Source organism: Astyanax mexicanus, chromosome 1 (genome assembly GCF_023375975.1).
Source record: "Astyanax mexicanus isolate ESR-SI-001 chromosome 1, AstMex3_surface, whole genome shotgun sequence".
Classification (NCBI taxonomy): Eukaryota; Metazoa; Chordata; class Actinopteri; order Characiformes; family Acestrorhamphidae; genus Astyanax; species Astyanax mexicanus.
Window position 1 is genome coordinate 43,648,640 of NC_064408.1, and position 19,781 is coordinate 43,668,420.

A 19,781-nucleotide genomic window follows, 5' to 3' on the forward strand; every position below is an offset into this window, starting at 1 on the left:
CAATAAACTGTCTTTATCCCACAATATGTTCCTGACTGCAATCAGAAAAAAGTAGATTTAATTAAATAATGTAGGGAGGTATTGAATTCCTGGCAGCAAATTAGTACAGTGTTATCTAACGTAACTCACCGTGCTTGATGAATTACATGTTTATAATCACACAATGAAGTCTCTTTACACAATATGTTTCTGACTGCAAAAAAGAAGATTTAATTAAATAATGAGTGGAGGTATTAAACTCTCTCTGCTGAAGTTAATATTTGGTCTATTTGTTTCTCTGTGATTCATAATAAACAGCATATGAGGATCAAGACAAAGCAACAGTAGATGCACATCTGTCACCATTTTGAAGGGAGGAGCTTCAGTCTTTTATAGTGATCTCACATTTCACTAAAGGAGGCCTGACATGCAATCACTGGCCACTTTATTAGGTACACCTTGCTAGTACTGGGTTGGACCCCTTTTGCCTTCAGAACTGCCGTAATCCTTTGTGGCATAGATTCAACAAGGTACTGGAAACATTATTCAGAGAGTCTGGTCCATATTAACATGATATCATCAGACAGTTGCTGCAGATTTGTCGGCTGCACATCTTATGATGTGAATCTCACGTTCCACCACATCCCAAAGATGCTCTATTGGATTGAGATTTATGACATGGTGCATTATCCTGCTGGAAGTAGCATCAGAAGATGGTACACTGTGGTCATAAAGGGATAGACATGGTCAATAACAATACTCAGGTAGGCTGTGGCATTGAAACAATTGGTACTAATGAGCCCAAAGTGTTTCAGAAAAATATCCCCTACACCATCTGCACCACCACCACCAGCCTGAACCGTTGATACAAGGCAGGATGGATCCATGATTTCATGTTGTTGACGCCAAATTTTGAGCAGCGGAAATCAAGACTCATCAGACCTGGTGACGTTTTTCCAATCTTCTACTGTCCAGTTTTGGTGAGTCTGTGTGAATTGTAGCCTCAGTTTCCTGTTCTTAGCTGACAGGAGTGGAACTCGGTGTGATCTTCTGCTGCTGTAGCTCATCAGTCTGAAGGTTAGACGTGTTGTGTTTCAGAGATGCTCTTCTGCAGACCTCGGTTTTAACGAGTGGTTATTTGAGTCACTGTTGTCGTTCTATCAGCTCGAACCAGTCTTTATTAGTCAAACCTAATAAAGTGGCAGGGGAGTGTATAAAACAGTTCTTTATGGCTTTGTTTTTCATCATGTGCCGTGTAACAGTGAGTGAGAATAACAGCATCAATACAGTGAAACACTGTAATGAACAGTGCTACATTAACGTATAAATCACTATTAATAACTACCAATGGTACTGATTAATTACTCAGTTAATTACTTATTGAGTATTACTACAGATAAATTACTGATCATGAACTGCTCAGCTGAAACTCAAGATCTAAATCTGTCTAATTCAACAATTTAGTGTCTGATTTATTCTATTAGTGACACCACACACTATAAGCTTTGTGGTTGCTGTTTTTGCACCAAATCATTTGTTTGAAATCACAGCATTACTTTTTTTGACCTTATTACTCTTATTACTCTTCTCTACTAAAGTTGACAAGACAAAACTTAAAATATGTTGTGTTTTCAATCGAATAGAAATAGTAAAAATATAAAGTGCAAAGTAAATAATGGTTTCATTTAGCTTTTTTCACTACTGTAGTAAAGTGTTCTTTGGGTTTGTAAAGTAATTATATACTGCAAAACTGCATGAAGTTTTTGTGCAGTCAGCTTGCTAAATAACCTCGCTAGCATGTCATTTGTAAAGTGAAGTAAAATATACTTCAAATACACCAACAGATGTCACCAGAAACACTGCATATATAGTGCAGTGAAAAGATCATTTGAACTATTGAATTTGCATAACTAAACCTATGAAGCTTAAGAACGCACTTTTGAATATACTTAATAAAATGAAATAAATAAAAATATTGAGGTCAGGACTCTGTGCAGGTCAGTCAAGTTCTTTCACACCTATCTTTCTCATCCATGTCGTTATGCACATTGCTTGTGCACTGGTGTTCAGTCATGCAGGAACAGGATGGAGCAATCATTTGCTGTTCCTGCAAAGTTGAAATTTCTCAAAGAGCTCCCTTACCTGTAAGAAAGGGGCAAAACCCAACTCCTGAAAAACAACCCACACCATAATCCCCCCTCCACCAAACTTTACACTTCACAAAATACAGTCAGACAAACCCAGACTTGTCCATCAGATTGCCAGGCAGAGAAAACATGTCTCCCCTGCTCTAGAGTCCAGTTCTGACATGCTTTATACCACTATATCCAACTCTTGGTGCTTCATTTTATAGACCTGTGGCCATGGAAGTGAAAAACACCTGAATTTAATGTATTGGATGGGTGAGAGAACACTATTGGCAATAGTTGTATGAATGGTCTTAAGATTTCCTACAGGACCTTCTAATACTACAGTAGAGAATTCACAGTGGATTTAAGATGCAGAACTTGTCAGAACCTGGTGCAGCAAATCAGGCCTGAACCATGACATTCCCTCCTCCGTACTCCACAGTAGGTATGTGTGGGTTATTTTGTTTCATTTGGACTAAATGTCTTCTGTTACTGTGCTCAAAAAATTCAACTTTGTCCAAAGCACACTGCACCTCCTTGAGATTTATTTTGGCAGGGTAATATGCATCTTTCATTCATCATATTCAGCATCATCATCATCATTCTCTACACTATGGTTCTTAAGATATGAAGGACAGATATAAAGTCTTTATAAAGAATTTAGTAAGGTTATGACCTGTTGTTTTAGTGACAGTTGATATATTACTTTTTAACAGTTACCTTCTATTCTGTGGGAGTACTGAACAATACTGGTTACAAGAAAGTTTAAAACAATGCTTTTGAACATTTTAATACACTGCTATGAGGGTATCAATACCTGTGCTGCTGTAGTCCATCAAAATGTTAAATACATCAATATTATTTCTGTTTTCTGCTTCATTTTGTGACGCTCCCCTGTGTGACCTAATTAATATTATGCTGGGACTGATATAGAATGAAGCTGCACATGAGGAAATGGGTCATTTCATTAAATGGGTGCCGTTTGCTTATTGTAACAGCATTGCTTAATGTTTTTATGTTTTATAATCTCTGAATCTAATAAAACATATATTTAACTATTTAAAACATGTACTGATTAATTTTATGCAGCTTTACTTAATTTTTGTACAAGGTTTCTAAGCCAAAGATGATTACATTTTTCTCAGTCCTGTTACCAAAACTAATGTGACATTTAAAAAGCATGTTTAAAAGCAAGTCCATAAATTCCTTTGATTTCCTCTCAAGAAAATGTTTATTTAAAAAAAAGCTGCATGTTCAAATAATTGATATTTCTAATAAAAAAACACCTCATCTCCTCAGTCATAGTTACAATAAGATCAAATATTCAGAAAAACAAATGAGGGAACTTAATTTCCGACTTCACCATGATCTTCAGAAGAACCAGCTGATGTCACTTCCTGTTGTAGATGTGATTTGTACAATGTTCCAAATGTTTCAGATGGGTTAATGTGTCTTTTAATCAACAAATAAAAAATAAATAGAAATGTTTAAGACTGACGAATGGTGAAATTATTTTTAATTTTATAAATTTTATTTTAGATCTGTGATGTGTGGAATACAGCCACACTGTACCTGTCATTGTAATCTGTAACTACTGCGGCATTCCCCCGAGCCTCTCACACAAAAGCCCCCCCCCAACCACACAGCTAAGGCACACATGGCTCTCTCTCCTTTTTGAAAGAAAAATATTTATGGAATTAGTTCATACTTCAATGGAAAACAAAACTCAGTGGAAAAAAACACAGCAAACCTAATGGGGCATTGGCCTAATCACCAAGAGACAAATGCTACATTCAGATTTCTGTCAGGTTGTGCAGGTTAGCACTGTTAGCTAGCTACCTGGTTGGATATGTCTCCTAATTAGTTTTAGCTTTATTTAATGTCTAAAATAGATCTGTGCGATCCATGATAAGGTGTTTTGCTTATATTGGCCACGAAACCTCACTTTACTCGAGTCGTGAGAAAATTCATACAGCCTTCACTGCATTTGATAAACTGTTAAAAGATACACGTTTGCCCTGTGAAAAATTTTACATTCCAAATCTAGCTGTAAATAACAGATGGGCAGGTTCTTTTAACTTTGCACAGGGGTTATAAATGGAAATAGAGTTTATTTGCATGAGTGCAAAATTTGTTATGAAAATTACATTTAAAGAGGGCATGAAGAATCCCTAAATCAAAATACTGGCTGACAAGAAGATTTCCCAAAAGCCTGACAGATGAAGAATATTCCAGTATGATAACAAAAATCATGAGTTTCTAAAGATAAAAAGATTAGCCTAAAAAAAAGGAACAAATGCTACATTCAGATTTCTGTCAGATTGTACATGTTAGCACTGTTAGCTAGCTACAGTGCCTTGCAAAAGTATTCGGCCCTCTTGAAATTTTCAGCATTTTGCCACATTTCAGGCTTCAAACATAGCGATAGGAAATTGTATTTTTTGTGAAGAATCATCAACAAGTGGGACACAATCGTGAAGTGGAACGAAATTCATTGCATATTTTACTTTACTTTCAGTGCAGCAAACTCACTCCAGAAGTTGAAAATCTGAAAAAAAATGTCAGACTTTCTTTTTTATTTATTTTTTTATTTTCAGATCCATAAAATGAAATATTTATATGGATTAAGTGTTTTTGCAGCTCTATATTTTGCTATAAAGTGTTTAGAATCACCATGTAAAATTATAAACTGCTCCCTTTCACTGGTTAGATATTATAGAGATTTAAACTTGGGATGGTACTTATTTATAACTTATTTCCACCTCCCCTCTCCCCCTGCAGAACTCGCCACCTGATTGATCAGACAAGACTTTAAACTTTCCGTCCATATAAGATATACAGTCATATGAAAAATCTTAATTATTTTTAGTTCTAAATATTTGGGTGTTTGTAACAGCCATTTCTTCTTTCGCATCACTCTCCCATACAGCTTCTCCTTGTGCAAAGTGAGCTGTATTGTTGACCGATGCACAGTGACACCAACTGCAGCAAGATGACGCTGCAGCTCTTTGGAGGTGGTCTGTGGATTGTCCTTGACTGTTCTCACCATTCTTCTTCTCTGCTCTTCTGATATTTTTCTTGGCCTGCCACAATTTTGTGCTTCAGTAAGTCAGTAAAAAGTAGTTAGGAGTATTCAAATCAATAAAATGATAAGGGTGCCCATACTTTTGCACCGGTCAAATTTTGGTTTAATGCATATTGCACATTTTCTGTTAGTACAATAAACCTCATTTCAATCCTGAAATATTACTGTGTCCATCAGTTATTAGATATATCAAACTGAAATGGCTGTTGCAAACTCCCAAATATTTAGAACTAGAACTTTTTCATATGACTGTATATATACATTTTAAACCAACCAGAATATGTTTTATCCTTTAAACACTCTGTGAAGTTCCAGCTCATCTTAAATCACCATCTCAGTTGGGTTTAGGTCAGGGGATTGTGAAGGCCATGCACCTTTTTGTCTCCTAGATAATTCCATATGCGTCAATTAATAGTTTTCAGAAAATAAATTAAATAAAAAAATTACGGAAAAACATTAAATGAGACGTGTCCAACGTTTGACTGGTATTTATATATTTGCGAGCTGACACACCTCAGAGTTTGCCCAGATGAACGGCCACAATGTTGGTTAGAAGCACCTGATTAAGGAATATTATTAAATATTACCTGCACATTCACGATACCCTTTACAATACGTGTAGGTGGGATTAAAGACACCTCAGGCGTCCCCTGCACCGGACCTACAGTACCAGGGATTTTCCCAATAGCATGGAAATATATTGTGTTGTGCTGGTGGGAATTGTATATAAGTGTGTGTATGACACAGTAACGCCTGATTACAGAATCCACGGACTTGGTGACTTTGCAGCTGTGAGCATCATCTGCAGGAATTGACTGATTGCATTTCTTGCAGCATTAATGTCAAGAATATAATATAATATAATATAATAATATTAATAATTATATAATAATAAAATTGATTATAATTAATAGTAATATAATATAATTGGTTCAACCACCGAAATAATAATTGGCGGTCCCTGGTGTTTAAGGTGCTGAACTGCAAGTGGAGATCCCCTAAAGAAGCTCTTAAGAATACGACTGGGTGAGAGCACTCGTTAATCTGCGAGCGAGTTTACGTAGTACTTTAGTTACACACTGGTTTGGGAAACACTCTTTAATTAACGATCAATCTTAAGTACGAGTTAACGAAGTTCTTAGTGTTACGAAGCTTTCGGGAAACCCACCCCTGATTGGCAGAGGGGAGCATTTGGTGATTGGTCCGTGCATTTACTGCGCCGTAAAACACACACTGCAGCGACACAGTGTGAAGAAGAAAAGTTGTGCCGCTTTAAATGAACACTGTCAGAATTAAATCCTTCTCTGTAGTTTATTGGTTTGGGTCCGCATTGGACAACGGCTGGGTGTATTTTCTACAGCATAGAAAATACAAATAATAAATAAATATATTCTTTATTTTTACTTTTATTTGATTGCAGAAAGCACAGACACAGATTTACATTTTTTATGTTTGATAAAGCATCGCTAAAATGAGTCCCAACACCACTAAAAGTGAGATAAACATGGGTTTTGTTGTTTTAAAAAAAAAGTTTGTCTCTGAAAAAAAATTCAAATCTTAGAAATTGTCATAAAAATATTATTTTAACAATGAATCTTATGTCTGTTTCCCAAAAGACTTCATAGACTGTAAAGTTAGAAATCAGAGTTAATCACTTCTTCACTGACTCCACCTGATTCCACTGCACTAGAAAAACACCACCAGTTAAAAACTGAACCATTTACATACATTTTCTCATTACTATACCAGAAAAGTGTTATAAGAGAAATATTTATTATAAACATCAGTGTTTATTATAAAAACTAAAATATATAGTGCTTATAAAGTCTATAAAAATGAATTCAAAATTCAATAATTTAATATATCTGATAATATAATACACATCAATCAAGATAAATTATTCATGTAAATATAAAATATCTATAACAGAGCAAAGATAAGATTTTTAATTTTTAACCTTAATATCTAACAGTACATGTAAATGTTAGAATAAAGTCTTAGAATTAATAGATTTTAATAACTGGTATAATAATAATCTCTGTTATCCTGTTAGTTCTGATTTATGCTGCTGCTGGTTTATGTGGTTGATGATTTTATTCTATGGTTGTATTTGATAAATTAGAAACGTGATTTTGAGCTGTTTCTGAGATGAACAGTAACTGTAGTGTTGAGGTGCAGAAATGGAACTTTTGTACATTTTGGTGTTTTGTAGAATTAATTAATAACATTGTTAGAATAAAATATAATCTAATATAATAAAAGTAGCATCTATTTACACTATCGGTTTATTGTGTTAATAATATTTAAAAATGTCCGTCTCTGATTATCTGGTGTTAAACCAGAGATTTAAATATAAAACTAATAAACTACATACATTAATGCTTATAACTGAACTAAAGACCTTCACAGGGTCACATGACCACACAACACAAGCTGTAGATTTTATTTTTGTTGGTCGTTGAATGTAGTTTATGTTATGGTGAATTTTTCTAAAAATAAACATTTTTATAATATATAGAAATGTGATTTTTTCTCAGCTTAGATTCAGCACATCTGATTTTGTAAAGGATTTTTTTTGTGGAACTGCGCAAAAAGACATTTCTAAGTCATTATGAATGGATCAGAATCCTCTTATGTTAAGAATGAACTTCAGAAATACGTAACTTATGATGAAAATGCACAAAATTTACGAATGTTCTTAAAAATGAAATTACAAAGTTCTTATTTCTCAACCCTCTCAGCCTGATCCTGAATCTGAGTCTCTCCTGGATTAAAGTCTGTAATCAGACTGAACAGCTTCTATCTGCTCTTACTGAGAGTAAAAATCACATGTTTAGATTAATCTTCACTTTTTATTCTAAATAAATATAATGCAAAGAAAACACATCATTCTAGAAATCAGATTCATTAACATGATTAAAACAGATCAGATGATAAATAGGAGTTTCTGACTGAAGGGAGAGACATGAATATTAATAATGTGAATCACTAGAACTCAAGAAAACCAAACAACATAAAAAATAAACAAATTAATCATCTCATAAACTTTTTTATTAATAAAAAATAAAATATACATTTTATTTTCTAATCGAAGAGTTCGTGATTTTTACTGTCAGACTCTTTAGTTCAATTGTTTCATTATATCACTGTCAGAACAAAACCTTTTTATCTATTTTTTTCTAGACAACATTTTTTGGTTCTGAAGATTTATTGTGTTTTAAAGACAATAAAGAAAATAAAAATAAATTTAAAGAGACATAAACCATAACATAAACCAAGTGCAGAGATAAACATTAACACAGTTTAACTGAATTAAATCTGAAATCAACTCAAATCCAGATCTAAATCTAATCTGCAGTCTAACTCACTCATTACCCGACTCTGATCATAAACCCAGTCACAGATCTGATCCTGACCTGAAACTAAACCACACAAATGAAAGTGTTCAGTTACAGATCAACTAAATAATCAACTAAAAATCATCACCAGTCAAAAATCACCAGTCCACCAAAATAACACCTATAACCTCTAACTCCTCCATATAAACCCATTCTAACCCCCCCCAAAACAACCCCTCCCCCCTACAGTGTCCCAGAATAAACACACATTTCTATTCTTAACACAATTCTTTTCTGTATCATCTGAACTACTTTCACTTTATTGTGGATCACAAAATCTCACAGATCCAGAATCATAAAACCAGACTCCAGCGTAGAGGGGCTGAGTGAATGTGGTGTGGACTGTGTGTAGGAGGGTCATTGTATCAGAGACGCTGTAGAAGGACAGAGTTCCTGCACTGTGATCCACATACACTCCTATTCTGGAGGATGGAGGAGCTGAGATCTTAGTCTCAGTGTTGTTGTACCAGAAAGAGAGAGAGGAAGAACACTGCAGACTCCAGGACTGATCATTGTGTCCTAACCAGCATTCATTACTCCCTCCTTTCCTGCTGATCCCTTTATATGATACTGATGTGTACACACATCCCACAGGACAGCTCCACTCAACCTCCCAGTAACAGCGTCCACTCACACTCTCCTTACTCAACACCTGACAATAACTGTCAAATCTCTCTGGATGATCAGAGTAACTCTGAACTTTATTAATGCACTTCACCACTCTGTTGTTCTCAGACAGAATGAGATACTGAAATGCTGTGTTTGGATCCAGAGTCAGTCGACAGAAATCTGAAGGATAAAAGAGAAAAAAGTTTTTTATTTACTTCTTCTTCACATAATAAACATTGATAATAAAGTTGAAAATGTTCTTTCTTGTATATTTATTCAGTGTTTAAAGATCACTGAGGTGTTTATTTCTACTTACACTGTAGAAAGTCTCCTCTGGTCTTTGGTTCTGAGGGTAAAATCATCTGAACTGCTGAAACTGTGGAAACAGAAACCAAATGATGCAACAGAATGAATGAAGAAAACTCTTTATTCAGAAAGAAACAGTTACAGATATATAATCATCTTTCAGGTTATAAAAAAATATCTGAATTTGTTGCATTTATTACATTTGTATTTAATAATTATAATATGTGTTATAATGTAGTTTATTGCTCAGACAGAAGTTGTGCTTTTCTAATAGACAAAATGTCTCTGTGTAACTTTAGTTAATGTTTTTTAAACACCTGTAATAAAGCATTAATAACACTGTATAGCTGCTGCAGGTGAGCTGGGAGCTGATTGGAGAAAAGCTCTGGACTGTTTATAGAAGCCCTGAAGAGATTCTTATAATATGATTAAAAATAAAGAAATTTAGAGTAATTTTAATATTTTATCCATCAAAACTACATAAATTCATCTTCTATTTATTCTGAGTAATATTGTGGATTTATGTTAATCAGGGTCACATGATCTTCAGTGTGTTTCAGATCAGATCACCTCCTCTTACCCTGTGGAGAGATTTTACTGAATTCCTTCCTGCAGAATTCCTCCAGTCGCTCTTTCAGATCAGAGAGAGATTTCCTCACTCCATCAAATGAGAGATGATGATGGACAGTGATGCTGGGTGAATCTTCACCTCCAGAAGAGACACTCACAGACTGGAATCTCTACAGAGAGTGAAAATAGAGCTTTACTTTACAGATCTGTAATCAATAGGCAGTAATGTGGTAATACTGTGGTAACAATTTATAGAAATCTGTAAAATAAAGATCAGTTTTCTTGTTGTTACTAAATAATAGATCATTATTTAATAAAATGGATCAACAGTAAAAACATGCTGTAAATCATCCTTTAAAAGAGTATTTCCATTTTTTATAAAATAGTCAGTAAATGTGGTAAAATCTGAGTCATAACTGAGCATCTGTTATTCATAATTATTACATTGTTAGAAACATGATGTTCATTTGCTCTATTAAACGTGTATCAGCATATTACACTCTTTCTCTCCAGTGAATGTGAGGTTTTATAACATTGGAGTGATTTTCCTCATAAACACTGCAGTAGTTCTGCTGAAATGATTCTGTATTGAAGCTGTAAAATATTAATTTACCTGTTTCTGCTGTTTCTTACCTTTAATATATTTAAATGATCAGGTACAGTTAATCACACAAACACATTAAGAGGATATAAATAATGATGATAATTTAAAATATAAAAATGAATTCTTCCTTTAATTTTTCTTTATTATTTTCTCTCACAGCAGCTGATAGTATCAGTTCTTCAAAATGATGAGAATAACTGAACTGAAATACGAGAATTAAGCTTTATCATTAAATGCTGTTGGTTTGGTAGATTTTCTTGTGTTTCTTTTGTACATTATGCAGTAAAATCTGCTAATTTAAGACTCTTCACCAACATCTTTAAAATGAACTGGATTTCACACTGAGGTTTTCAGCTTTTCAGTGTTTCTTAGAAAAAGATTAAAATTATCTGCAGTGATAATTCCGTCTTTTACTACTTAAGGACTGAGAAACACAGACTAAAATAAAATATTTATTATCTCATTATTAAACGTTATGAGGAGGAGTGTGAGAATGTTTCTGAGGATCAGGTGTTTCTGTAGATCAGATCAGTGTTTGTTACCTGGAGGAAGTGGATGTGATCCTCTGTGTGTGAAAGCTGCTCCAGCTCAGTGTTTCTCCTCTTTAGATCAGTGATCTCCTGCTCCAGCTGCTCCAGGAGTTCTTCAGCTGCACTCAGTTCAGTCTTCTCCTGATCTCTGATCAGCTCTGTTACCTCAGAGCGCTTTTTCTCAATGGAGCGGATCAGCTCAGTAAAGATCCTCTCACTGTCCTCCACTGCTGACTGTGCAGAGAGCTGTTATAATACACACACACACACACACACACACACACACAATAAGTAAGTGAACTACATGGAGTTAGATGGAATTACACCACTGTGAAGCATGGTGGAGGGAGTATCCTGGTTTGCTGCATCAGGATCTAGACATCTTTTGATTATTGATAGATCATATTAATAATGAATGTAAATGTGTATCATTACAGTTAACAGGAGAATTTAAGGGCTGCAGTTCATGATCTTAATCTGAAGAGACGTTGGGTAATGTAACAGGAAGGTGAACGCTGCTGAAGAGGATCTACAGGTTATTAAATCTGAGTGTTGCTGTTTCTCCACACTCTTCATTTTAACTGTAGATGAGTTACTTCTCATTGGCAGTGTGTCTGTACACTGAGTGTGATGTGAAACAGCTGCTCCAGCTGTTCTCTGTTCTCTTCTCACCTTAAGAGTTTTCACAGCCTGTTTCACCTCCTGCAGCTTCTTCTGTTTCTCCTGGATTCTCTGCTGGAATTTCTTCTGCATATCTTTCACTTCACTCTGGAGAAACAAAGTCAGCTCTTTATGAAGTGTGAGAGAGGAGGTGAATTATTAATCAGAAGATTGAAGTTTATTGTTTCTGTAATGGACTCTGGTACTGTCTGTAGTTTGTGTTGTGAAGCTGAAGAAAGACTGGTAGAAGGGTGTTGGCTGACTAAATCAGTCTCACCAGTTTACATCAAATATAATCTCAATCTTTCTTTCTCTGAACTCATTTACTTTTACATGATCAGACAATCAGTAAAGAGCACATGTTGAATATTACAGAACTAGAAATTAATTAAATTTAAAATAAATCTGAATATCTTACCTGTTTCTGTGTTCTTTCTGTTTTAGCTGAGATTGTATCGTGACCTTTGTGTTCCTCCATCGTACATAAATAACAGATAAACTGTTGATCAGTACGACAGTAGATCTCGATCAGTTTATCATGCTGAGAGCAGATCTTTTCCTGCAGCTGTTTGGAGACTTTGACCAGCTTGTGCTTCTTAAAGGCAGGAGACTGATAGTGAGGTTGGAGATGAGTCTCACAGAAAGAAGCCAGACACACCAAACAGGACTTGATGGCTTTGAGTTTTCTCCCAGTACAGCAATCACACTCCACATCTCCAGCTCCAGCGTAACAGTGAGCAGGAGAAGCAGCTCGGACTTCTGTCTTCTTCAGTTTCTCCACCACTTCAGCCAGCATGTTGTTTCTGCGTAGAACAGGCCTCGGAGTGAACGTCTCTCTGCACTGGGGGCAGCTGTAGACCCCCCTCTGATCCTCCTGATCCCAGCAGCCATTAATACACACCATACAGTAACTGTGTCCACAGGGAATAGCTACTGGATCCTTCAGTAGATCCAGACAGACTGAACAGCTGAACTGATCCTGATCTACTGAAATACTGGCCTCTGCCATTTTCCTGCTCTCACAGACTGAGAGAGAGAGAGAGAGAGAGAGAGAGAGAGAGAGAGAGAGAGAGAGAGAGAGTGTGTGTGTAAGTGAGTTTCATTTTCTCTGAAATGAGTAGGAGTGTCTTCCTGGTTCTCTGTTTACTGGAGAGTCAGACAGAAGGAGGTGGAGAGAAAGAGAGAGAAAAGAGGAGAAGCTTAGGTCTATGAAGCTTTAATCCCTTCTTCAGGTCAGCAGTTTGATGATGAGAAGAATAGATCAATAATAGTTCAATTCAATTCAATTTTATTTATATTGCGCTTTTTACAACAAAGGTTGTCACAAAGCCGCTTTACAGGAAAAACAGGTCCACGCCTCTTATGAGCAGCACCACAGAGATGCCAATTTTATGGTGACACAGTGGCAAAAAACTCCCTTAAGAGGAAGAAACCTTGGAAGGAACCAAGACTCAGTCAGAGGAACCCATCCTACTCGGGTTGACCCGCTCAGTACAAACAAACAAAAAACAAATAACAGAACAAAACAGTACAGAGAATTAATGTGAACTATGGCTAATATAACAGGTACTAATTTATGAATATAAGAACTATAGGGCACAAACTATAGAGCTATGGCTAATACAAAAACAGATACTGAGTGTGTTAATGTTAATCAGTGCAGGGTTGCAGAGCCGGAGAACAACACAGCGGGCAGTGGAGAGCCAGGCTGGGAACATCAGGAACAGGGCATCTCCATACATGTAAAAGAGATAGATAGAGAAAACAGAAAGAAAAGAAAGAGAAACAAGAAGCAGGAGTTAGAAGGGTTGTGTAATAATTCTGATGAGTAGAAGGACAGGGCTGATTCCTGAAAGCTGGAACCACAGACGGACAAATCCAGGAAGACCGGCCGGCCAGGCGTCTCATGAAGATGTGAACAGAACAGCCTCAGAGTCTTAAAATCAGCTCTAACAGGTCCTGAGGAAAGTGTTGTTGATCAGCTCTGATTCAGGGGGGCGGAGCTTAGCGAAAGCCTATTGAAGCACAGTGTGCTGATCTGTCCATGTGCACCTCCTACTGTGGTCAGAAGGGGGAGCCATCACAACATGTAATATTAATGATCAGATTTCAGTGTATTACAGAGAGAACAGATCAGTAGGAGTCTGCTGGTGTGTGTGGGTGTGTTTAACATATGATTTAAGCTTATTAGAACTTCAGATTTTGCGTTTGAAAGGCAGAAATCATCAGACAGTCATCATGTCACATGTTAACATGATATGTTGGAAACCTTTGTCCATTTTTTATTTAAATCTGGAGAAAAATGCCTGAATCCCCTCCTCTTTACAGTTCAACATCCTGTAAATTCCTGTTAGTTAGTTGGGTTGGTTTATGGGTTATGAGACACTAATGATTTAAAACACTATAATTAATTCAAATGAGAGAAAAGTACAGTAATGCACACAAACAGTAAACTAGACCAATAGTCCGTGTTTATGAACGAGGAAACACTAATGCTTCTTAACGTCCAGATAAACCAACATCATCTTCATCACTTAACTTCACAGATGATCCTGAATCCACTCCAAATCCAGCGTAGAGGGGCTGAGTGAATGTGGTGTGGACTGTGTGTAGGAGGGTCATTGTATCAGAGACGCTGTAGAAGGACAGAGTTCCTGCACTGTGATCCACATACACTCCTATTCTGGAGGATGGAGGAGCTGAGATCTTAGTCTCAGTGTTGTTGTGACAGAAAGAGAGAGAGGGAGAACACTGCAGACTCCAGGACTGATCATTGTGTCCAAACAAACACTCTTTATTCCGTCCTTTTCGGGTGATTCCTTTATATGAGACTGATATGGAGACCTCATGTCCCTTACTGCTCCATTGAACCTCCCAGTAACAGCGTCCACTCACACTCTCCTTACTCAACACCTGCTTCCAGTAGTCAAATCTCTCTGCATGATCAGAGTACGGCTGCACTTTTCTACTGTTCTGCACCAATCTGTTGTTCTCAGACAGACTGAGGAACTGATTTACGGTGTTGGGATCCAGAGTCAGGTGACGGAAATCTGAAGAGGAAAAAAACATTGATTTATTTAAAGTCAGAGCAATAAAGAACACAAATGTTTGATATGTTTCAAAGAACAAATGTACAGATTCACATTCTATCATGTAATACTACAATAGGAACATTGGATGTGTGTTTGTTGTACGTACACTGCATAAAGTCTTCTCTGCTCTTTGGCTCTGATGGTAAAATCATCCAAAGTTCTGAAACTGTGACAGAAACACCAAATCACAATAAAACATTAAAAAATATCCCATTTAAAATCATAAACATGTAATCACTGTTTCAGATGATCTGTTTTTCTTTAGAATTTTAGACTTTAAGTGCTGTAAGTTTTACACATTTTAGTTTAAACTGTAGACAATTTCTAATATTTTCACATCATTATTAATGTATAATGAGCAAATTCATACTGTAGAACCTGTAAATATAATGTTACTGTAGATCATTCATCATTTACCATTGTTTATTATGTTCAGTGCAAACAGATATCTTCATATATTTAATAATTGAATACAGACACAGAAATCTACAGTAAGTTAGATGATTTGTAGCTAAAATTTCAGCCTTTTAGCTTAACCTCAGCCTCAACCTGTGAATATTAAGTAAAAATTTCAGCTCGTATCTCAGGATTTAAATAGTCATTCTGTGTCTTTGAAGATGAAGTAACCGATACCAAGAGTAAAAAGAGGCATTTAAAACTGTATTTCCTTCAGTTTATTTGAGTAAAATGTATTAATGATCTTGAACTTGGTGTTTATTGGCTCCCTGCTGTTATTCTATTGTACAGCTCTGCTACGTAACGCTAGCTACACTGCAGTGGGAGAAATAAATGGTAGAGAGGTGCATCTTCCTTATCTAGTCATCTTATCATTACCAAAATAAACAATTTGTATGTTAAATTTGAATAGATTTAATATTTTACAGACATTTAGTTGATGATGTCATCAGTTATATGAGTAACATTACTCAATAAATGGTTTGTGTTTGCCAAAGTATGGCATAGCTAGGTTCTACACTTCTTCACTGACTGCAGATGATTCCACTGCACTAGAAAAACACCACCAGTTAAAAACTGAACCATTTACATACATTTTCTCCTTACTATACCAGAAAGTATCATAAGACAAATGTTTGTTATAAACATCTGTGTTTGTCATAAAAAGTAAAATATATAGTGCTTATGAAGCCTATAAAAATGCATTTCATAAATGTAATGATTTAATATATCTGATAAGCTCATACACATTAATAAAGATAAATCATATATTTCATGTAAAATACCCATAACACAACAAAACGTAATTAAAAAAAAAATTATTTTTAAAACCTTAAAAAATAAATAAACATTAAAAACATGTCTAAAAGTACATGTTAATGTTCAAATACCAATACCTTAGAATTAATATATTTTAATAACTGGTCATAATAATAATCTCTGTTATTCTGTTAGTTCTGATTTATGCTGCTGCTGGTTTATGTGGTTGATGATTTTATTCTATGGTTGTATTTGATAAATTAGAAATGTGATTTTGAGCTGTTTCTGAGATGAACAGTAACTGTAGTGTTGAGGTGCAAACTTTTGTACATTTTGGTGTTTTGTAGTATTAATTCATAACATTATTAGAATAACAATAAAAATATAATCTAATATGATAAAAGTAGCATCTGTTTACACTGTTGGTTTATTGTGTTAATGATATTAAAAATGTCTGTCTCTGATTATCTGGTGTTAAAACAGGGATTTAAATATAAAATAATAAACTACATACATTAATGCTTATAACTGAACTAAAGACCTTCACATGGTCACATGACCACACAACACAAGCTTATTTTCTTGCTTATTGTTTCATTTGGCCTACACATATATATTTGTTTGATGGCCATACATCTGGTTTGGTTGGGCTTCGCAGTGGATTATGGAGAACTTTATAGGTGGTGTAATAGTCAGGCGGCCTTAATAGTGAGGGTTTCACTGATGCATATTTTTGTGTTTGTGTTCTGGTTGTTAGTGCACTCTAAATGGAGTGCTTGTGCACCGAGGTTAATTTGGTACGTTTTCCGTCTTTAGTGTTATTTTATATTTTATGTTTGGGGGCTGTAAGGTATCTAGAGGTTCAGTTATGTTATGAGTAAGCAGGATAATCACAGGGGGATGAGTCTCTGTAGTTGGAATGTAAAGGGTATGGGCCATGTAGTTAAGAGAAAAAAAAATCTTAGTACTCAAGGAAATGTGACATAGTCTATCTCCAGGAGACACATCTTTCAGAACTGGAAAATAAGAAACTGCGCAGAGGTTGGGTTGGGCAAGTCTTTTATTCTGTTGGCTCCACCAAAAGTAGAGGTGTAACTATTTGTCATCGTGTTTATACTAGGATAGATTATTTCTTGATATCTCATTCTCTCATTTCATCTACAACCCCATGTGACATAGTGTCTATTTTAGTATCAGATCATGCAGAGGTAACCCTTCAGTTGATTGGCTGTTTCTATTAAGAGGCAGGACTTTCTTCCTGAACCGGCTTCGTGATTGGCCTATGCTTGGGAGACCGCGCGGAGTCACGTGACAGAGGAAGAGAGCGGTGTCGTGTGTGTGAGCTGATTTCAGGGCATTCTGTTTTCACTCGTTTTTAATCGCACAGGTTTTCAACAGAACATTTCAGCACGGCTTCAGTAAAATCCTAATAATAATAAAAACAATAATAATAATAATAATAATAATAATATTTAAACAAAAAAAAACGAAGTTTCAAAAGGGCACTTTGGTTAATAAAGGGCAGAGTTGTTGTCTATGTGTGCACGCCTATGTAACCCTTAATGTAATGCTAATGGGCCACAGAGGTAAATCACAACTCTGGCACTTAAATTCCAGTTTACTTCAGGATGAACATTTTAAGTTACTATTACAAGAACAGATTATATTGTTTAAGGAGACCAATATTCCATCAGCCCCATCTCCAGGAGTGGCCTGGGAGGCATTAAATGCGTTCCTTAGGGGTTTTATAAGTAAATATGGCTCTTTTAAAAAGAAAGTAAAGGCTGCAGAGCTTCTTGACCTTGAGGGGGAGGTGAAGAGGGCCGAGAACAGTTTAAAAACTAAAATGTCTGAGGAGAACCTGCGTAGACTTTCACAGCTTAAATATAAATATAATACATTATTGTCTCAAAAAGTAGAATTTTCACTGTTCAGCGCACGTCACGTTTTTTGGAAGAAGGTGACAAGGCCGCTCGTATGTTAGCTAATTACATCAAGCAACAAGAGATGCATTGTACTATTTCGGCTGTAATGCTATTGACATAAATGATACTTTCAGAAAATTTTATGAGAACCTCTATAAATCGGAAATAGAAGCTGGCAAGGCAGAAATTTAGATTTAGTTTCTTCATGCTTTAGATCTTCCAACATTGTCTGATGAACAAAAATATATGTTAGATACCCAAATAACAACAGAGGAAATTTTGGACATCATTCAAACATTGCCCACAGGCAAGGCTCCCAGTCCTGATGGATTCACAGCTGAATTCTATAAGCACTTTGCACTCGAACTTGCTCCGTTCGGACTCTCGAATGGGGATCCCTTCCCCCAACACTTTTTCAAGCTTTAATTACTCTTATACTGAAGAACCCACAGACTGTCGTAGTTATAGACCCATCTCCTTGACTAACTACGATAGTCGTATTTTCCCAAAAATTCTAGCTAATAGACTAAATAAGGTTGTGCCTTCCTTGGTCCATCCCGTACAAGTGGGGTTTATGTAATCGTCACTCTACAGATAACATACAGCGTCTGATAGATATAATGTGGTCTGTCAGGGATGACGTAGCTCCCACTGCGGCCTTGTCCCTCGATGCTGAGAAAGCATTTGACCGGGTCGAGTGGGAATATTTATTCCAAGTCCTTGAACACATGGGATTTGGTGGAACATTCCTTAGTCTGTTGAGTTTAATTTCTAAGGAACCCACGGCAGCGGTAGTATCAAATGGATCTCTTCGTACTTTAAACTACATAGAGGAACTTGCCAGGGAGACCCTGCTTCCCCAGCCATTTTTGCTCTTGCACTAGAACTGCTAGCTGCAGCTATACGTGCAGACGCCAATTTCCCTGGTATACACATTGGACCCATATCAAATAAATTGATGCTTTATGCAGATGACGCCTTGACCTTCATTAGCAACCCACAGACGTCCATTCCTGCTCTAATGACAATTTTAAATTCTTATTCTAAACTCTCTGGATACAAAATGAATGGGTCCAAGTGTGAGGCGCTTTCCCTAACAGCATACTGTCCTAAAGCCTTATTTTAACTAGGTGACTTTAAGTGGCCGAAGCAAGGTATTGTATATCTCGGGGTTCGCTTTCCACCTAATCTGTCAGATATTGTAAAGGTAAATATGGATCCCTCTCTGCGCATTGGCAAATGCCCTTTTTATTGGGCTGAATGGGCCCGGAGGGGTATTCTGCAGCTTGGTGACCTCTACAAAGAACAGGACCTTACACCCTTCAGCGAGTTACAGGCAGAATTTGGGTTGCATCCAAAACAATATTGGCAATATATGCAAATAAGTAGTTTGATGAGATCAACAAAATCACGAAGCTCCTTCGGACACAAGTACCCCCTCCTCACTCATTTCATTATATGGTCAGGGTCATGAGGCATCACGCTATTACCTAATGCTATTACAGAACTACAGCTCCTCAAGTTCCCTTAAAACTTTATGGGAGGACTTAGCTGTTACAATGGAAGAGAATGAATGGGTCAGCATTTTGCGTAAATCTAAGGGAATGTCACGTGATATTCGTACTAGATGAATTCAATTTAAAATAATGAATAGAATGTATTGGATGCCTACCAGGCTG

General features: G+C 36.2%; 3 protein-coding genes across 5 annotated transcripts in view; 1 reads left to right on the top strand and 2 right to left on the bottom strand.

Moving 5' to 3' along the window:
* The window catches only part of LOC111189189 (tripartite motif-containing protein 16-like), a 141,308-nt gene extending 128,366 nt beyond the window's left edge, over nucleotides 1–12,942 (bottom strand). Inside the window, exons 1-6 of one of the 2 annotated variants that reach the window (XM_049467131.1) lie at nucleotides 12,289–12,942; nucleotides 11,883–11,978; nucleotides 11,223–11,456; nucleotides 10,087–10,246; nucleotides 9,517–9,576; nucleotides 9,202–9,380 (exon numbers count right to left, since the gene is read on the bottom strand). In XM_049467131.1, coding sequence (XP_049323088.1) covers nucleotides 9,202–9,380; nucleotides 9,517–9,576; nucleotides 10,087–10,246; nucleotides 11,223–11,456; nucleotides 11,883–11,978; nucleotides 12,289–12,879 — 1,320 coding nt within the window. In that variant the 5' untranslated portion in view covers nucleotides 12,880–12,942. The remainder of the gene's footprint in view (nucleotides 1–9,201; nucleotides 9,381–9,516; nucleotides 9,577–10,086; nucleotides 10,247–11,222; nucleotides 11,457–11,882; nucleotides 11,979–12,288) is intronic. The other variant, XM_049467127.1, reaches the window with a different exon arrangement.
* The window catches only part of LOC125782604 (tripartite motif-containing protein 16-like), a 132,413-nt gene that overhangs the window by 107,639 nt on the left and 4,993 nt on the right, over nucleotides 1–19,781 (bottom strand). The window contains exons 5-6 of one of the 2 annotated variants that reach the window (XM_049467142.1): nucleotides 15,069–15,128; nucleotides 13,793–14,920 (exon numbers count right to left, since the gene is read on the bottom strand). The exons of the other annotated variant lie outside the window; for it this stretch is intronic. Of the exons in view, the coding sequence (XP_049323099.1) occupies nucleotides 14,370–14,920; nucleotides 15,069–15,128 (611 nt within the window). The 3' untranslated portion in view covers nucleotides 13,793–14,369. Of the gene's footprint in view, nucleotides 1–13,792; nucleotides 14,921–15,068; nucleotides 15,129–19,781 lie in introns of those variants that run through there. 2 annotated transcript variants of the gene reach the window in all.
* The window catches only part of LOC111190048 (polyunsaturated fatty acid lipoxygenase ALOX15B-like), a 153,587-nt gene that overhangs the window by 57,441 nt on the left and 76,365 nt on the right, over nucleotides 1–19,781 (top strand). The window lies entirely within an intron of this gene.